General features: G+C 44.3%; 1 protein-coding gene across 5 annotated transcripts in view; it reads left to right on the top strand.

The window, feature by feature from the left end:
- Nucleotides 1-19,604, top strand: part of supt20 (SPT20 homolog, SAGA complex component) — a 51,371-nt gene extending 31,767 nt beyond the window's left edge. For 2 of the 5 annotated variants that reach the window (XM_084319657.1, XM_084319658.1), the window contains exons 18-25: nt 903-1,212; nt 1,362-1,477; nt 1,961-2,016; nt 6,184-6,294; nt 6,813-6,906; nt 12,048-12,136; nt 14,729-14,834; nt 17,040-19,604. In XM_084319657.1, coding sequence (XP_084175783.1) covers nt 903-1,212; nt 1,362-1,477; nt 1,961-2,016; nt 6,184-6,294; nt 6,813-6,906; nt 12,048-12,136; nt 14,729-14,834; nt 17,040-17,149 — 992 coding nt within the window. In that variant the 3' untranslated portion in view covers nt 17,150-19,604. The remainder of the gene's footprint in view (nt 1-902; nt 1,213-1,361; nt 1,478-1,960; nt 2,017-6,183; nt 6,295-6,812; nt 6,907-12,047; nt 12,137-14,728; nt 14,835-17,039) is intronic. The other 3 variants (XM_084319659.1, XM_084319660.1, XM_084319661.1) reach the window with 3 other exon arrangements.
- Nucleotides 19,605-19,941: the final 337 nt, after the last annotated feature.

Raw genomic sequence — 19,941 nt, 5'->3', positions numbered from 1 at the left:
TGGAATTTCTGTTAGCCTAAAGCTATGCGTGTAGCCGATGGCCTGGAATAGTTTTTGGGACACTGAATTCAGTATGCAGTAAAGGAATATATCATCAGCCAATGGACATATGGATCTACCAGATGGCGATCGATAACTGGGAAATCCTTTTTGGGATCCAACCGGCCACAGCTAAGAGCTTTTTCACGTAAATTACATGCTGATCAGGCCTTGTTATCATACTCAACCAGCCGATCAGCGAATAAGGCTACTGAGGCTAATGCCGTTATTGGTAATCAATAATCAGAAACGACGTCCCCCGCCCCCCCCCCCCCCCCCCCCCTTCATGCATTCATGGTGGACCATGATACCGACAATATGCATTTTGAGTTTTAGCTCTAGCTGGTCTATAGCCAAAACGCCATTCGATTTAACGTTATTAGCTTAGCACCCTTTATCTCGCGTTCCAGGAAATACCCCAGAACATTCTGCTATAACGTTCATATTCACGACGCTATAAAATGGGAACGTATTCATGAAAAAATTATTTATTTACGGCATATTGAAGGGACGGTTTAGAGTGTCAATTGACAATGAGAATGGACAGATAGCAATAATATAAAGTATAGATTTAGCTCTACAAACAGCCTCACACACAATGAAAGTTTGTTTTGATATGCTGGCCGTATAGAGTGAGATTAGATGGATCCCAATGGCCCCGAATGTGTTAATATGGGATGTGGGACCAAATTATAATGTTCAAAATCGATGCAGGGGCCCCCATATGTTCTACTTCCAATTTCTGGTCACTTTTAGGAAGACGCAGTTTAATGTGTATCATCTGCATATAAAGCAACACTCCTACACCATCTCCCAGTATCTCACTCTCAATCTCCTGCCCATTTCCCCCTCCGTCCATCCAGGATCGGGGACACCCAAGCCGTCCACCCCGACGCCCACCAACACGCCCTGCTCCACCCCGCACCCCGTGGATGCCCTCAGCATACCCCTGTCTGTGACCCCCACCCCCTCGGACCCTCCGCTCTTGCAGATCCAGTCGCAGCCCACCCTCCTAGCCCCCTTCGCCCAGCAGCCATTGGCTCTGAGCCAGTCTCTGCCCGTCATGGCCATCCCCCTGCCCACCATGGGCACCTCCATCACCACGGGCACCACGTCTTCCCAGGTCATGGCCAACCCTGCGGTCAACTTCATAAACGTAGTGGGTTCCGTCTGGTAAGGAGTTAGATACTGTATGCCAAAGTCATTTTTTTTATCGTATTCCTATTGACATACTGGCATATCTATATTTCACATGAGTGTGTGTGTGTGTGTGTGTGTGTGTGTTTGTGTGTGTGTGTGTGTGTGTGTGTTTGTCTGCGCAGCAGTCCTCAGACCCTGATGAGTGGCTCTAACCCCATGCTGAGTTCAGGACTTAGCCTGGGCGGGATCCTCCCACCTGGGGGACTAATGTCCACCATGCAGCCCACAGGACAGACGGGTAAGACAGACACGCATCTAAAGGCATCAAACAGACTGTCCAGACTATAGGCACTATTATTCATGATGGAGAGGCAGGCATAGTGTCGACTCTGAACTATTCTGTTGGCTTGCACCCATGATGGAGACCCACAATGGACTGTCTTAATGTGAGGCCACGTGTGTTCCTCTGCGAGTGTCTTGTATATCAGTGGTGGCAGGGAGTCATTCCCCCAGGACGGTTCAGCTGTAATATAGCTGGGGAGTAAAATATGGGCTTTACACTGTGTGAACATCCTAGTATTACTAGAACGTCCGAACCAGAATTAAACCCTAATTTTGGGGTAAGATTTCACACAGACATTGTATGGTCTCATAAAGGCAGAGCCCCATGCATTGTCTATGGAGCAGCCCCAGATTTTGCATCCGTTATAATCACTGATAGTGTTATTCTGTATTGATGCTGTGTCTGTGTGCGTGTGTGTGTGTTTGTTTCATTGCACAGGGAGTCCCTTTGGTCTGAACAGCAGCGCTGGGTTGAGACCACTCAACCTGTTACAGGTATGACACTACTGGACCAGTTACTACTGTAATATTGTTGGTGGCATTTTGATTTGATTTGATTTGATTTGATTTGATTACGGATCCCCATTAGCTGGTGCCATAGCAACCAGCTAGTCTTCCTGGGGTCCACACAAAAAAAACATACAAAAACAATTATTATTGCAAAACAAAATGATTAAAAGTCAGTACTCAACACACAATGTATAATGAAACTAACAATTAAGATGGCTAAGATTACATGCAAGCACAGAAACAGAAAACAAACAAAAACAAAATACTTTACAGTGTTAAATACAATTTAAGATTATTTTTAAAAGTGAATCTACTGTAAATGCAGCAGAGGTTTTGAGGCAGGTTATTCCAAAGAGTTAATGCTCTAAAAATAAAAGATCTCCTTAAAGCGTTGGTTTTTGGACCTGGCAAATCAAGCTGCCCACTACTGGAACCTCTTGAACTGGCATGAATTACATCTGTTATGTGGCATAGAAACCTCACTGAATGTTGAACCTGTGTTACTCCACCTGGAATAGAGAGGGGCTATGTGTTCTAATTGTCTCAAAACATAGTATTTAATACGGTGTCAGGCTGTGATATCTCCTCCACTCAGATACACATTACAATTACAATTACAGTGGGGTGTAACGGTACACAAAAACCACGGTTCGGTACGTACCTCGGTTTTGAAGTCACGGTTCGGTACAGGTTTTCGGTACAGTGGGTTTGGCTTTCCATGTTCTACTCAGGGGTGATGTAGTGTGCAGTAACTAATTGTACTTGTAGGGCTGTCGGAGCTAAGTTAACAATATACTTGTTATCACCATACATAACGCTTATATTGAAACACGGGCCGTTAGGGCCGTTCTTTCAACCTAAACGTGCACTTTCTTCAACCTCGAACCTAAATTCCTTAGCGACCCGTGTTACCAACGAAAACAAATTGTACAGCGCGCACATTCGAGACACACAGATATGAAGCGAGTCATACAGAACAAATAATGTATAACAGAGACTGAAATTAGACCAATGTGACTCACAAACTCACGACAGTAGTACACAACTACACATACAGACGCACAAAATTGTATCTGCATTGATTAACTGATAATCAAAACCCAGCTTAAGCCGTTAAACCCCTGTAGTGAATCACCGAAGCCAATACGCACACACAGTCGAACTGGAACGGTTTACCAAACATACACTCCCGGCATTCATAACTCGTACGTTCATCTTCCATACGCTTAACCATAACATAACTTACTTACCCAAACAACGTGTCCCCGGGTCCACATTCATGCACGAATCCATTTCAAAACGTTAGAAAAACTATACCCGAATCCACAATCATCCAATGTCTGGAAGTGGACCCATGGTCCATTCGACCTTAATAAATGGACGGCCACCGGTCCATAACCGCATTCTATGGAAGAATAAATCTTTATTTGTCGTGCAGATTAACACACACATGCGAGATGGAAGACCCACAGGAACATGCATGTGGCTCTGCTGAGCTCTGACTGAGAGGGGAAAGACAGACTGCCCTGCCCTCTGCTGGCACGTGCTGTGCACTTGGCGCACAGTCTGTGACGTCACGGTATTGAAAATCATACCGACGGGATTTCGAAATACCCTGGTATACCGTAATACCGTCATACCGCCCAAGCCTAGTTGTTAGTGGTTAACATACCGTTGTATTAGTTCGGTACACAGTGAAACGGTTCGGTACGGATACGTGTACCTTTACACCCCTAAATTACACGTATACAGTCAGGTGCATAAATATTTGGACATCAACAAAATCTTCATCATTTTGACTCTGTACACAACCATTTGTATTTCTATATGTGCATACCCCTTTTTAAGGGACCAGAAGTAATTGGACAATTGGCTGCTCAGCTGTACCAAGTGTGTGTTATTCCCTCATTATTCCATTTACAAGGAGCAGATAAAAGGTCTACAGTTAATTTCAAGTGTGATATTTGCATTTGGAATCTGTTGCCGTCAACTCTCAATATGAGGCCTAAAGAGCTGTCACTATCATTAGGCTGAAAAATCTAAACAAACCCACCAGAGAGATAGCAAAAACATTAGGTGTGACCAAATCAACTGGTACATTCTTAAAAAGAAAGAACGCACTGGTGAGCTCAGCAACACCAAGAGACCCGGAAGACTGTGGTGGATGACAGAAGAATTACATCCCTGGTGAAGAAAAACCCCTTCACAACAGTAGGCCAGATCAAGAACACTCTCCAGGAGGTAAGCGTATCTGTGTCAAAGTCAACAATCAAGAAAAGACTTCACCAGCGTGAATACAGTGGGTTCACCACAATATGTAAACCATTGGTGAGCCTAAAAAACTGTAAGACCAGATTTTGACTGTACCAATCAACCAGAGTGATGGGAAGAGAAGAGTATGGAGAAGGAAAGGAACTGCTTGTGATCCAAAGCATACCACCTCATCAGCGAAGCATGGTGTTGGCTGCCAATGGAACTAGTTCCCTTTGAAGGATCTCGATGGTGCTCTATAAATAAAGTGGACTGAATTAATTAATTAATTAAGTAGCCCCTTGCCAACAAGGTTTCACTCGGCTGCGCTGCCTGGGTGCAGTGGGGCTGCTCTCACAGCCAACGACATGACATTACATAATTATGTTGCAACCTTCGTCTATCAAGCAAACAATTATTATATTTTATAATTCATAATTATATCAGACAATGCACCTACAAAAGCAGATTATTACAATTAAATTAGCCAACTTGGTAACACATTAGTCATAGCAGCATAGGCATAGCCTTATTAGTGTTTTGTGTGGCGTCGTCGTCGTGTACAACGATACTTACGTTTTTTAGGTGATTTGACAAAGTTGTTGTAGAGTTGTGATATGCCATTTTCTTCTGGCATATCTGGCACTCAGCTTTTTGGGCATTGTCTTTGCATATTTTAAAGTGTAACCACACGTCTGATGACTTCTTCGTCGACATGTCTGCTGCACATGTCCTTGTTGTTTTCAACACAGATAATCTCCATATGCTTGTTGTAGAGAGGTGGAGTCGAGGCGCCGCTTACTTTCGTTTCATTGGAATGGAGGCGGGAAGGCGCCGCTTACTTTCGTTTAATTGGAATGGAGGCGCACGATTTTGGAGGCAAACATTTTTTTTTTTTTTTTTTTTTTTTTATGTTCGAAGCTTGTGCCATCGAACGAAGCTTCGAAGTATTTAAGACAGCCCTAAATACTACACAACGACGGAGAGGTGATACTGGCTGATTGATCCAAAATCGAACACCTTTTTATTTATTGATGTGACTGCTGACAAAAGCAGCGGGATTCATTCTGAAGTGTTTTGGGCAATACTATCTGCACATATTCAGCCAAAGGCTTCAGAACTCATTGGATGGCACTTCACAGTGCAGATGGATAATGACATGAAGCATATACTGTGAAAGCAATAAAATGTTTTTTTAAGGCAAAGAAGTGGAATGTTATGCAATGGCCAAGTCAATCACTTGACCTGAATCCAATTGAACATGCATTTCACTTGCTGAAGACAAAACTGAAGGGAAGATGCCCCAAGAACAAGCAGGAACTGAAGACCGTTGCAGCAGAGGCCTGGCAGAGCATCACCAGGGACCAAACCCAGTGTCTATTGGTCCCAGACTTCAGTCATTGACTGCAAAGGATTTGCAACCCAGTATTGAAAGTGACAATTTGATTTATGATTGTTAGTTTGTCCAATTACCTTTGGTCCCTGAAAAGGGGGGGGGTGCACATGTAGAAACTGTTTTAATTCCTACACTGTTGTAGGATATTTGGATATACAAATGTGTATGGACCTGACTGTAGGTGTGCAAATACCTTTCTTGGACCTCACTAACAAAAGTCTGTACTTGTACTGAAAAGTGAATGAAGGAGGACAGTGTGAATGCAGCCACAGATTGCTTGATGATGAGTGCTTGAGATAGAGACTCCCGCCCTTAGAGTCCTTAGTAATATAGCTCTGCTGTGCCCTCTTTGTTTATATTGTATATACATCACTCCTCTTCTGCCTCTTCTCTCTCTTCTTCTCCATCTCAAACCCATCCTCCTCTCCATCTCTTCCCCCCACTCCTCCCCCACCAACCCTGTGTGTGTGTGTGTGTGTGTGTGTGTGTGTGTGTACCACCTCTAGATCCCTACGGGTCCCCTGATATTTAACCCTTTGCAGCAGCAGCAGCAGTTGTCTCAGTTCTCCCCCCAGCAGAGTCAGTCAGCCACCTCCAGCCCCCAGCAGGGAGAGACGGTGAGACACATGCTCGCATACACAGTCTCACAAAGACATAAAACACAGTACGCTGTTGCATGGGCTCCCCTTACATTTATTCAGCAGGCAGTGGGCCACCCCATCCCCTTACATTCATTCAGCAGGCAGTGGGCCACCCCAGGTGTGAGGCTTCACATTACATGTTATATTTATCTCCATTTCCATGTAAAGGGTGAATGTGAAAGAGGTGAAATACACCTTTAAATTTCGGGGAGGTTTTATGAAGTTTCAAGGGCATTTTTTTGCCCCTGTCAAGGTTTACACATCTATGTATTATTATTATTTGGGTTCCTGAAAAGCGCTTTATAAATAAAATGTATTATTATTATTATTATTATTATGTAGAAACACACACATAAGCAGATGTGCACTTGCTCACAGACACTTTGGCAGTATTGGCACTGTCTGTACCGGGAATCGAACCTGCGACCCCTCGATTGCTAGGTGGCCTCCCTAACCAACCACAGTGTTGGTGCTGATGATCTCTTGTGTTGCAGGGGGAACAGGGTTCAGACCCGGGTCTGGGAGGTCAGCAGGCCGCAGTCATCAACCTCACTGGAGTAGGAGGCTTCATGTCGCCACCGGCAGCAGGTATGACACAACCATACGCGTGTACACAGACACACACACACACATGTGTACACAGACTCACACACACACACACACACATGTGTACACAGACTCTCACACATGTGTACACAGACTCACACATATGTGTGCACATACACACATGCACATATACAACATGTTTCCCACAGGTTTTGCAGTTTTGTCATATCCAGGTCCATGAGTCTTAGTGTTCAAGGAACCTGTATATTCTGGAAAATTGCAATTACACACATGTTTTATTCTGTATTGACACTTGCACATATCGTCACATTGCTATCATCCGTATCTATATACTCTATACATACTGCACCAGTCTTTATTGTTGTGCTTGATGTATTTATATAGTATATCTTACCTTAGTATATCTTACCTGCACATTAGGGCTGGGCGATATAACGATAACGATAATTATCGTGATATATTTTAACACTTTCAGTGCCCACCACGTGTTATCAGCCCAATGCCTGAATGCCCACCACGACAATTAGCGTTTAAATTTTTTATTAGCGATCTGAATTCATATTTCATCAACCGAGTCTCCCGTTGGTATGCAGCCCCTGTAGGAGCTCAGATGTGAAAAAACCGCCCCCTATCGTCTCCCAGATGGTAATGCACCCTTTTGGAATGGACTCAATGAAAATGTATGAGAAAAGAAAAATCCGGAATCCACATTTTACTTCTCAGGCATGTAACCCGAGCCGATCGGATTCATTGTGGAACCTCAGAACAGCGTGGAATACATGTGTACAGTATGTAGCGTTGGATCAATAAAAGCGATCGATTTTTGGAATGGCGATCAGGAATGATCTTTTTGGAGAACATCTGATCTGAGGTAAGGAATCTATTTTACAAGTCTTGGGATAATCAGAGTTGTATTCACTGAGATCTCAGCGTTTGCCCTATGTGTGATCTGTCTGTGTGCGCGATCGCTTTGAGGAAATCAGAGAATCGATTTTTCAGATCGCCTATATAGCGTGCATACGTACACATATACTATCGATAATCTAGCGTTTATTTGAAAACGATTCATAAATAGGCCGAAAAATTTCAACGTTTTTGTGTATTCTAGAATATTCCAGAACGGACTCCTTTGGACAATCTCATGTTAATACTGTTAACATTATGTTATCATGCGAATGTGTGTCTCGCGCGTCGCCATAAGTACTGTCAGAACATGCACTCTCCCTCTCCTCACAGGACAGTAGTCTCTCTCTCTCTCCCTCTCCTCACAGGACAGTAGTACTGTCAGAACATGCACTCTCTCTCCTCACAGGACAGTAGTCTCTCTCTCTCTCCTCACAGGACAGTAGTCTCTCTCTCTCTCCCTCTCCTCACAGGACAGTAGTACTGTCAGAACATGCACTCCCTCTCCTCACAGGACAGTAGTCTCTCTCCCTCTCCTCACAGGACAGTAGTTTCTCTCTCTCTCCCTCTCCTCACAGGACAGTAGTACTGTCAGAACATGCACTCTCTCTCCTCACAGGACAGTAGTCTCTTTATCTCTCCCTCTCCTGGCAGGACGGTAGTATCTCTCTCTCTCTCCCTCTCCTGGCAGGACAGTAGTCTCTCTCTCTCTCCCTCCCTCTCCTGGCAGGACAGTAGTCTCTCTCTCCCTCTCCTGGCAGGACGGTAGTCTCTCTCTCCCTCTCCTGGCAGGACAGTAGTCTCTCTCTCTCTCTCTCTCCCTCCCTCTCCTCTCAGAACAGTAGTCTCTCCCTCCCTCTCCTGGCAGGACAGTAGTCTCCCTCTCCCTCTCCTCACAGGACAGTAGTCTCTCTCTCCCTCCCTCTCCTCAGAACAGTAGTCTCTCTCTCTCCCTCTCCTGGCAGGACAGTAGTCTATCTCTCCCTCTCCTCACAGGACAGTAGTCTCTCTCTCCCTTCCTCTCCTCACAGGACAGTAGTCTCTCTCTCCCTCCCTCTCCTGGCAGGACAGTAGTCTCTCTCTCCCTCTCCTGGCAGGACGGTAGTCTCTCTCTCCCTCTCCTGGCAGGACAGTAGTCTCTCTCTCCCTCTCCTGGCAGGACAGTAGTCTCTCTCTCCCTCCTTCTCCTGGCAGGACAGTAGTCTATCTCTCCCTCTCCTCACAGGACAGTAGTTTCTCTCCATTCCTCTCCTCACAGGACAGTAGTCTCTCTCTCCCTCCTTCTCCTGGCAGGACAGTAGTCTATCTCTCCCTCTCCTCACAGGACAGTAGTCTCTCTCCCTTCCTCTCCTCACAGGACAGTAGTCTCTCTCTCCCTCCTTCTCCTCACAGGACAGTAGTCTCTCTCTCCCTCCTTCTCCTGGCAGGACAGTAGTCTATCTCTCCCTCTCCTCACAGGACAGTAGTCTCTCTCTCCCTCCCTCTCCTGGCAGGACAGTAGTCTATCTCTCCCTCTCCTCACAGGACAGTAGTCTCTCTCTCCCTCCTTCTCCTGGCAGGACAGTAGTCTCTCTCCCTCTCCTCACAGGACAGTAGTCTCTCTCTCCCTCCCTCTCCTGGCAGGACAGTAGTCTCTCTCCCTCTCCTCACAGGGCAGTAGTCTCTCTCTCTCCCTCTCCTCTCCTCACAGGACAGTAGTATCTCTCTCCCTCTCCTCTCCTGGCAGGACAGTAGTCTCTCTCCCTCCTCTCCTCACAGGACAGTAGTATCTCTCTCTCCCTCTCCTCTCCTGGCAGGACAGTAGTCTCTCCCTCTCCTCTGCTGGCAGGGCAGTAGTCTCTCTCTCTCCTTCCCTCTCCTCTGCTGGCAGGGCAGTAGTCTCTCTCTCTCCTTCCCTCTCCTCTGCTGGCAGGACAGTAGTATCTCTCTCTCCCTCTCCTCTCCTGGCAGGACAGTAGTCTCTCTCTCCCTCTCCTCTGCTGGCAGGGCAGTAGTCTCTCTCTCTCCTTCCCTCTCCTCTGCTGGCAGGACAGTAGTATCTCTCTCTCCCTCTCCTCTCCTGGCAGGACAGTAGTCTCTCTCTCTCCCTCTCCTCTCCTGGCAGGACAGTAGTATCTCTCTCTCCCTCTCCTCTGCTGGCAGGACAGTAGTCTCTCCCTCTCCTCTGCTGGCAGGGCAGTAGTCTATCTCTCTCCTTCCCTCTCCTCTGCTGGCAGGACAGTAGTATCTCTCTCTCCCTCTCCTCTCCTGACAGGACAGTAGTCTCTCTCCCTCTCCTCTCCTGGCAGGACAGTAGTCTCTCTCCTTTCCTCTCCTCTCCTGGCAGGACAGTAGTCTCTCTCTCTCTCCCTCTCCTCTCCTGGCAGGACAGTAGTCTCTCTCTCTCTCCCTCTCCTCTCCTGGCAGGACAGTAGTCTCTCTCTCTCTCCCTCTCCTCTCCTGGCAGGACAGTAGTCTCTCTCCCTCTCCTCTCCTGACAGGACAGTAGTCTCTCTCTCTCTCTCCTCTCCTGGCAGGACAGTAGTCTCTCTCCTTCCCTCTCCTCTCCTGGCAGGACAGTAGTCTCTCTCCCTCTCCTCTCCTGGCAGGACAGTAGTCTCTCTCTCTCTCCCTCTCCTCTCCTGGCAGGACAGTAGTCTCTCTCTCTCTCCCTCTCCTCTCCTGGCAGGACAGTAGTCTCTCCTTCCCTCTCCTCTCCTGGCAGGACAGTAGTCTCTCTCTCTCTCTCTCCCTCTCCTCTCCTGGCAGGACAGTAGTCTCTCTCCCTCTCCTCTCCTGGCAGGACAGTAGTCTCTCTCCCTCTCCTCTCCTGGCAGGACAGTAGTCTCTCTCCCTCTCCTCTCCTGGCAGGACAGTAGTCTCTCTCCCTCTCCTCTCCTGGCAGGGCAGTAGTCTGCTATGCATTCAGCCACGGCTGCCACACACCAACACACATTCACTCGCCAGTACAGTCAATGTAATATATAGATTTTACTGGCCACGATGACCGCCAAGATTTATATTTGGTCGGTATTCACCAGCTAACGGAATCCCCAGTATAGCCTCTGGAGTTGCCTATGCAGTTTTTCAGTTCAGTTCAGTGCCTTGCTCAAGTGCATGTTGGCAGAGATGGTTGGCATCGTAATTGTAATACGAGCAAACCTCTAGTTGTAGTCTACACATAGCTGGAATACACCACCTGTCTATGCTGGTGGTAAAACCAGCAACCTTTCGATTACTGGTAAACCTCTCTACCTCTGAAATTATTAGAAGCAGTTCATTCATTCATTCATTCATTCATTCATTCATTTCATTTATTCATTCAATGCATTCTGGGAAATTACGTAAAATGCATTTTGTAGAGTGTCCAGCTCAAGTCTGTGTGGGGAACACTACACACAAACGCACACACACGCGCACACACGCGCACACACACACACACACACACACACACACCTGTCTTCATGCTCATCTCATCTCACACATGTTTCCCAGTAACCTATCTGTACATAGTCTAGCACTCACAGACAAACTGACACCTTGTTACTAATAACTAGCACTAATAGAAAGTCGTTTTACTAATGTGTGCATTATTGTCATGACTATATACAAGGTCTCATATTGTCTGTAACTACTGAAGTAAGCCATTGTTCCAGTCACTAGTGGTTAACGACTGTCAGGAGAGATATAATACCCCCTGCTTCCTCTTCTCTGCTACATTATCTTGTTTCTGTTACTCCCTCCCAACCCCCCACCCTTACTTTTTACCACCTCCGCTGTGCCTGTCTGCCCCCTCCGCTGTGCCTGTCTGCCTCCTTCTCTTCAACCCTCCTCCGCTGTGCCTGTCTGCCTCTCTTTCTCTTCAACCATCCTCTGTTGTGCCTGTCTGCCTCTCCCTCTCTTCAACCCTCCTTTTTTCAACCTGTGCTCCTCCCTCCCTCACTAATAAACATTCACCTGCTAATTTCTTTCTTTCTGTCCGTCTTCTCCTGCTGTTTACTTTTCTTCTAATTGTGACTTACCCTCTATTCCTTCTTGTGGTCCTTCAACTCTGTGCACAACTCACTCAAAACACACGTTCCTTCCCTCTTCAACTCTGTTCATTTCCTCCTTTTACCGTATATTCCCTCCATACCTCACTCCTTCTTTCCCCTCTCTTCCTCTGCCCTTGCCTCCTCCTTCCCTCTGGGGCTCCCTCCCTCCCTCCATCCCTCCCTCCCTCCCTCCCTCCCTCCCTCCCTCCCTCCCTCCCTCCCTCCCTCCCTCCCAACTCCCCATAGTGCTGTCCCAGTTGGGCTGTGGGCTGGACAGGTCTGGGCCCCCAATGCCCTCTCCAAGGCTTCAGCAGCAGCACCAGCCACAGATCCAAGTAATACAACAACTTTAACATCTATACACATAGCACGTCTATAAGACTCAAGTACTTCAGTAATACAGGCACTTTAACATCTATACACGTAGCACGTCTATAAGACTCAAGTACTTTAGTAATACAGGCACTTTAACATCTATACATGTAGCACGTCTATAGGACTCAAGTACTTTTGTAATACAGAAGCTTTAATATCTAATAAACACAATCCACAATCTAGGAAAGTTAAATCAACATTTGTGGACATGAGCCATTATCTTCAAAAAACAGAAACCAGATAAGTAAGACTCAAACTCATGATGTCATCAAATGGTCTCAAGCTGCTCCATGGTCAATGAATGGGGAACCCACTGTTCTGGACCCACATAATGCTGTAGAATGTAATATGTCATAGCATTTCTTCATTTTCACTCATATTTGTAATACTTAAATTGGGTGGTGTGCCCCTTTTAACATTTATACATCTCTGGAGAACTCAACTACTAGAAATGTCCTGCCACGTGCCTTTGAAATAATTAAAATAAGTATTGTTTTCTAAGATACTTGAACATTGAAGGGATATTTAAATGTAGTTAAAATTATATTTTCCTCGATTCTCATCATCATCATCTTCCTCCCATCTGGAGGAGTCTTCTGTTGTAGAGACATTTGCTTCACAAACTGACCATTGACCATATTCACACAGTGGCCAATTTGCTCCAAAGGGATCCCAACCTGAGCATGACATAAGAGCAGTAATGTAATGAGAAAGTAACAAATTACTGCTTCCAGAGAGTAATAAGTAAAGTAATAACATTACTTTTTAAATGAGTAATGAGGTATAACTTTCACTTTGTAACGCACTCAACACTGTTTGCAACACTCCCACCACCCCTGGCACTCAAGACACCAGAGAGTGTGGCACCTTAAACACCAGTAACTAACAATCTGTCCAGCTGGGAGGCATGTTCTTTGCGAAGCATTCAGCAACAATCTGCTTTTACCATCACTTTTAATATGCAAAATACATTTCATTCAGATTGAAAACCTTTATTTATTCCCGAGGGGAGATTCAGATGTCCTTTACGCGTCTATTCTTATCCTAACCCATGTTTGCTTCCGCGTTCGCGTTTTGCGCTCTGATTGGCCACTGACGTACGCTAGTTTTGCCCCCCCCCCCGATATGAGCGTAGAAATAATGCGTGGACACTTTGAAATGGGTATCACAGTAGTAAGTCCTACTGTAGAACATGACATATTAGCATGCCATCTGAATGTGTGGACACTTTGAAATGGGTATCACAGTAGTAAGTCCTACTGTAGAACATGACATATTAGCATGACATCTGAATGTGTGGACACTTTGAAATGGGTATCACAGTAGTAAGTCCTACTGTAGAACATGACATATTAGCATGACATCTGAATGTGTGGACACTTTGAAATGGGTATCACAGTAGTAAGTCCTACTGTAGAACATGACATATTAGCATGACATCTGATTTATTAATGCCAATACTAAAGATTAGGGACAAACGCAATTGGCACAAGTGTAAATCATGGATTAGTCACTCAGTTTTAACATCCGACTTAGCTCACCTCGTTCGTCTGCTGCCTGTGGATCCTATGGTCACAAGTTCAAATCACTCCTGGTTATTTTTTTTTTTTTTTACGTTTAATTAATTTATCCACTCTGGTTGGATGGTGTGTATGTATATGTATGTATTGTGCTGTATAATGACAATACATTTGAATCTAATCTCATTTTGAAATCGCTACGCTGCCTATGGACACGACAGTGGCAGCCAGCTTCGGAGGTGATTGCATTGCACCATGGTGATCCACTCAACAGGTAGCGATTTCAAAATGAGATTCGATTAAAATGTATTGTCATTATACAGCACAATACATACATATACATACACACCATCCAACCAGAGTGGATAAATTAATTAAACGTAAAAAAAAATAAAAACTTGAACCAAGAGTGATTTGAACTTGTGACCATAGGATCCACAGGCAGCAGACGAACGAGGTGTGCTAAGTCGGATGTTAAAACTGAGTGACTAATCCATGATTTACACTTGTGCCAATTGCGTTTGTCCCTAATCTTTAGTATTGGCATTAATAAATCAGATGTCATGCTAATATGTCATGTTCTACAGTAGAACTTACTACTGTGATACCCATTTCAAAGTGTCCACGCATTCAGATGTCATGCTAATATGTCATGTTCTACAGTAGGACTTACTACTGTGATACCCATTTCAAAGTGTCCACACATTATTTCTACGCTCATATCGGGGGGGGGGGGGGGGGGGGGGGGCAAAACGAGCGTACGTCAGTGGCCAATCAGAGCGCAAAACGTGAACGTGGAAGCAAACATGGGTTAGGATAAGAATAGACGCGTCCTTTACAGCATAACAGCAATTAAAAACAGCACTTTAAAAGACAGTTAATACATACACTTATTAGTATGTGTTAAAAACAAGATGGACAAGTACACAGGGATAAAATAGCTTAAAAAAAAGGACTAAAAATAGAGCTAAAAGTGGTGAAAAAGAAACAAGTCCAATCATGATCTTAAATAGTTAAATTAATTTGTTACAGTCCACAACCCAGCTCCTCCAGTCCACGGCAGTTGGCCCGTCCTGGCCCTGCATGGTTGTGGAGCCTGATTGCCACCGGCACAAAGGACTGCCCAAAGCGCTTTGTGGTATGTCGGGGGGGGGATGAGTCTGTGGCTAAACGTGGACCGCATTGCGGTCAGCTCATCATAGAGGGGGTGGCAGGGGTTCTCGAGGATAGCATACAGCTTCCTCCTCGTCCTCCCCTCTGCCACCACCTCCAGACTGTCCAGGTCCGCTCCCACCACAGAGCTTGCTTTTTTGATCAGTTTGTTTATTTTGTCTGTGTTGGTGTTGCCCCCCCAGCATACCACAGCGAAGAAGAGGGCACCAGCAACCACAGACTGGTAGAACATCTGCAGCAGTTTGCTGCAGACATTAAAATACCTGAGCCCTCTCAGGAAGAACAGTCTGCTCTGTCTCTTCCTGTATAAGGCCTCAGTGTTGTTGTGTTGACCGACACTGAACATATACTGTAGGCTATTGTACTATAGGCAAGCATGCAACATGTTATTTGTATGGTAGTAGTTGCCCAGGTCACAGTTGAATATGGCCCTTGTGTTTCCAGAACATAGAGACTGAACAGTAGAGGAGATACTATATGTAATAAAATAATACCTATTCTGGAATGTAGCAGCTCTGGGTACAATTCTAAATATGTTTATAGATGGTTCCAGTAGAATTACGTTGCTAGGAGAACAGCTTGGAGGACCCTTGTTTATTTCCTGGCTGTCAGCTATTGATATGGTAGATGCTAGATCCCACAGCCCGGAAGAACATTTCTACATTTATTTTTAATGTGTCTGTGGTGGGAGAGGTTAGGGATAGGTTCATAAACAACTTGAAAGTGAAGTGAAAATGATGACGAGTTGCGGCTTTGCAGCTTGGCCAAAAAGTGACGACTCCCAATAAAACAGCAATGACCAGTGTGATCTAGCATCTAACTATTGATATTCGCAATGACCAGTGTGATCTAGCATCTAACTATTGATATTAGCAATGACCAGTGTGATCTAGCATGTAACTAATATTGATATTAGCAATGACCAGTGTGATCTAGCATTTACCTAATTGATATTAGCAAACACTGCAACAGGAAATAAACCTGGGTCTGTTTAGTTTATGTTGTCAAGTTGAAACAAGAGTCATTGGGAAAAGTAGCTCATAAGGTGCTTTCACATGTAGCTCAATAACATTACATGTATCACACTGTCTAGAATAGTTAAAATATCAATATGTATTTTACATTTAGTCATTTAGCTGACGCTTTTATCCAAAGCTACTTACAAGTTTTGTACAACAAGACGGCAGGAAGGGTACAACTCAATCAGCTGAGTAACAATGGTCATCGAAGTGTTGAGTGCTACAGTGTAGGTTAGTATATTAGGACAAGTGCATGACAGTAAGGTTAGTTAGGGTTAGATTTTATTTATTTATTATTATTTTTTCATATTTACTACGAGTTGCCATGAAATCACAAATCGGATGCATCTCTCTTTTTATTTTATTTTATTTATATTCAAGTTATCCAGTATATCTGATCTCCAGTTCATGACTATGATAACAATGACTTATTAATAATTAGGAAAATTTTGTATTATTAGCCATAGTGAAATGTTTGCTCCCCAATATATAATGTTCAGTGATATAATGGAAACTATAATATAAAAATACATGAAGTACTACATTTGGAATGTTTAGAATATGTTGATCCTGCTGTGCTTATCCTTTTAATTTAAGCAAGACTTCTCTTTTCGATGAATTGTTTACCAGGCAGAAAGGTTCAGGTTATTCCCCACTGCTTTGCCAGCTTTTATGGTCACTATGGTACATCTCTATGATCCAGAACAGCTGTGACGCTAACAAGCGGTCGATGCCACTGGTGCTGCTTGACTGTGTCCTGCCTCACACTCCCCAACACAACCCCCTTCTACCTCCCCCCCTCCCCCCTTTGCATTAACCACCGCTCCGGGTCTCTCTGTCTGTGTCCACTCATACCAAGCTTCAGTTGAGCTTCACTAACCCACACCACTCACGGACTGTGCCTACATGTATGTACAGTATTCCGCTGAAGGTCTGAGCAACGCTTTTCATGAACCCTGTCTCAGTCGTGATGCACTGAATGTTTTTTACCACGTGGCAGCTACAAATGCAGGCATGATTCTGCTGCTTAAATAACTTTAATTGTGCTCATTGCAAGGTTCAGGGAAGGCGTTGCTCATGTGGTATTACACTGAAATCCGCTCTGATCACTTGTGTCTTTTCCCCTTCTCATCTCTCTCTTCGATGGACAGTTGCAATTCTTGCAGCACCAAATGCAGCAGCAGCAGCAAATGGCTATGGGGGCGGCGCCTCCTCAGGGGGCAGTGCCTCGGCCACATACCGTCAACCAACCAAGAAGTAAGAGGAAGAGGAGCACGCCACAGCCCCTCCCTCAGTCATGACAGAGAGCAACACAGTTGCACACTAAAGACTTATCATGCTATTATCATGAGGACACAGGTGATCCATACCGTGCTCTTGGGCTCCGATTCAGAGTTGAGCGACTTAAGTCATGTGCTTAAGTTCTTCAGATAAGACGGGGGGAACTGTGAGGAACAGAATCTTCTCATTCAGGCCTGTGCAGATGCTTAACCGGGATTTGACACCGTAACACTGAAATGACTTAATATCTCCACTCCAGCACCTGCCCCGTCGGGTTGCCAAGTGCTGTCCCAAGTTCCGGTTTTGGGGGACTACTATGGTTTGTTTCCCAAATAAATGCTCTAGGTCTAGGGAAGGGTGTGCAGTTGTTGAACCCGTGGATGACAAATCCAGCGTTGCAGCGTGGCCAACAGTGTGACTGAGGAAGCAATCGAGTGAACGTATGTATGTATGTTTGCATGCACCAACCAGCGAACCCACAGAACAGTGATTTATAGGGGCGATTATAGAGGTGCTCCTTCCGAGCACATAATACAAAAGAAAAAAGGACGTAGGCTTCAGAAAAGAGATGTCACGTTTATCTTTTTTTTACTGCCATGTAATAAGTCAACTAGGACACTCAGGAATATTTGCCCATTTGCAACTGTAGTAGGCTGTCCTACTCTTCGTGTATGAATCATGTGAAATGATAAATTATTTAAATTATGACTGGGCTGTTCCATCCCTCAACTCTGAATCGCAGCCTTTGTGTATCAGCGCGGAGACTGCAGATACAATTATGACTATTTTTGTCCTTTTGTACCTGAGAAATGTAATGACTTGTATGTAATGACTGTCAGGTTTTGGACAACCAAAACTATGTCCACCATAGAGTATAGAATTTTTTTTATTCTTATTTTTGGAAATGAGAGAAAAATATTGATCATGGTTCTCCCTCTGGATGACATCCTGTGCAGGAGCCTCATTGTCAAGGATTCCTTATGCACTTGCCTGAACTTCATGTCCTCATGCTTGGTAGAAACTGCCCTTAGGCACAGATCTAGGGTCAGCTACACCAAATCATCCACTTAACCATTACAGGTAAAAATGCAAATCTCACCATAGATGAGTGCCTGGGGGCAGCCCTCTACCTCTCTTGGAAGTCTGGGTCCACATTCACAATGCGTCCTAGAGTATGATTTCTGATGTGGGGTCAGTGACCTATACATATTGAAAGTAAGAGACCGAGGCGGACTCTAGAGGCTTTGTGGACCCTAATTCTATGAACAACATTGGCATAACCCAAGGTTCTTAAAACAAAGGTTTGGTCACTAATGCAGAAGAAAATAACGACTAGAGCACACACTCCTACGCAGAAAGTTGGATGACATTCCACTGTCAAACATCTCTTGCCCAAAGAAGAAGTAAACTAAGCAGTGCTACCCAGAGCCATTTATTACCATGTCAGGTTGGATGTTGTGGCCACCTTACCATAGTGCCACTGACACTCTTTTTGAAACCTCACTGTCCAAACTCTGGTAATAAATAGCTCTGGTTGCTACCTATGCTTGTATTATTTTCCCTTGACATATTGAATTAATTATATTATATTATTGTTCCTCCCCATATTTTAGTCTCATAAATAAGAACAGAAAATTAGTTGGAAAAAAGTTAGCATATGATTTCCTTACGCAGAAAAGGTCTGTTGTACATATCTGATAACTACATCACTGCATAAGTCATACATGTTCAGACAGGCTTGATCTTTGGTTATTTGTGATATTCTATATAGACCCAATCCAAAGTTTCTTTCAAACTATCTTGGTCGCGTAAATTCCGCATTTGGTATAGTGGTATTGGTGTTTTGCAGTCTGTGACGTACAGGCATAGAGACGGCTCTGCGTAGGAGTGTGACTAAAGCGCTGGGACCAGTATGCTACGTTTTTAGAAGCCTGGTCACACTGCTGGCCTGTGGGCATTGAATTTCCACGTCGTTGTCAAGGAAACTTTGATGTCTAGAGCGTTTAAAGACCTAAAGACCTTGGATGAGGACTCGGCATACCAACATGCAAGACAAGTGTACAGCTTTTGTACAGCACATTTTTAAAAGGCATTTCTTAAATTTTTTGAGAGCCATGCGTGTATTCTTACAAGGAGTCAAGTTGAGTGTGTAAGTCATTTCTGAACACAGGATGATTTTTTTTTTTTTTTTTTAATGGTTCTTTGTCAGAAAATAAAGAAAATAGTATATATTGATGAGAGGAAAATACAACTTTTATGGGAAAGTGTTATCTGTGGCTGCTTATACTGCTGTTCAGTGTTATCATTGTACTAAAACTCAATCAAAATGAAATCATGTTGAAAATAAATATAGAAACTAATGGAAATGTTATAACGGTAATAACCCTGCTACTGTCTTGATACTCTTGACTTTCTCAATAAATCTCCAATCTTTTTATCCTGTGCCCTGGCTCTCTTGATGTATTACTGTCTCCTGATAAGAGAGGGAGAGTCTCGCAGAATGTATTGATTTATTTGACATGGGAGACAGTTTTGTGAAAGTTGTCACCAGCTTTTTGTCACCTTTGTGTGTGTGTGTGTGTGTCTAATAAAACCTCATGATGTAGTAAGAGTGCCCATAAACCACTATAGATCCTATTGTAATTCACCATTCTACGTTTTTCAAACACCATTTGAAGCCTCAAAGATATATGAAACTATTACGTTTGATCTTACAGGCCTATGACAACATTGAATTGTGTTTAATGAGATGGTTGAAAGAAGATGTTCTGC

This window comes from Notolepis coatsorum, assembly GCF_963971535.1.
Source record: "Notolepis coatsorum genome assembly, chromosome: 8".
In the NCBI taxonomy this organism is placed as follows: domain Eukaryota; kingdom Metazoa; phylum Chordata; class Actinopteri; order Aulopiformes; family Paralepididae; genus Notolepis; species Notolepis coatsorum.
Note: the sequence above shows the minus strand (reverse complement) of the source record. Positions and strands in the feature narration are given on the sequence as shown.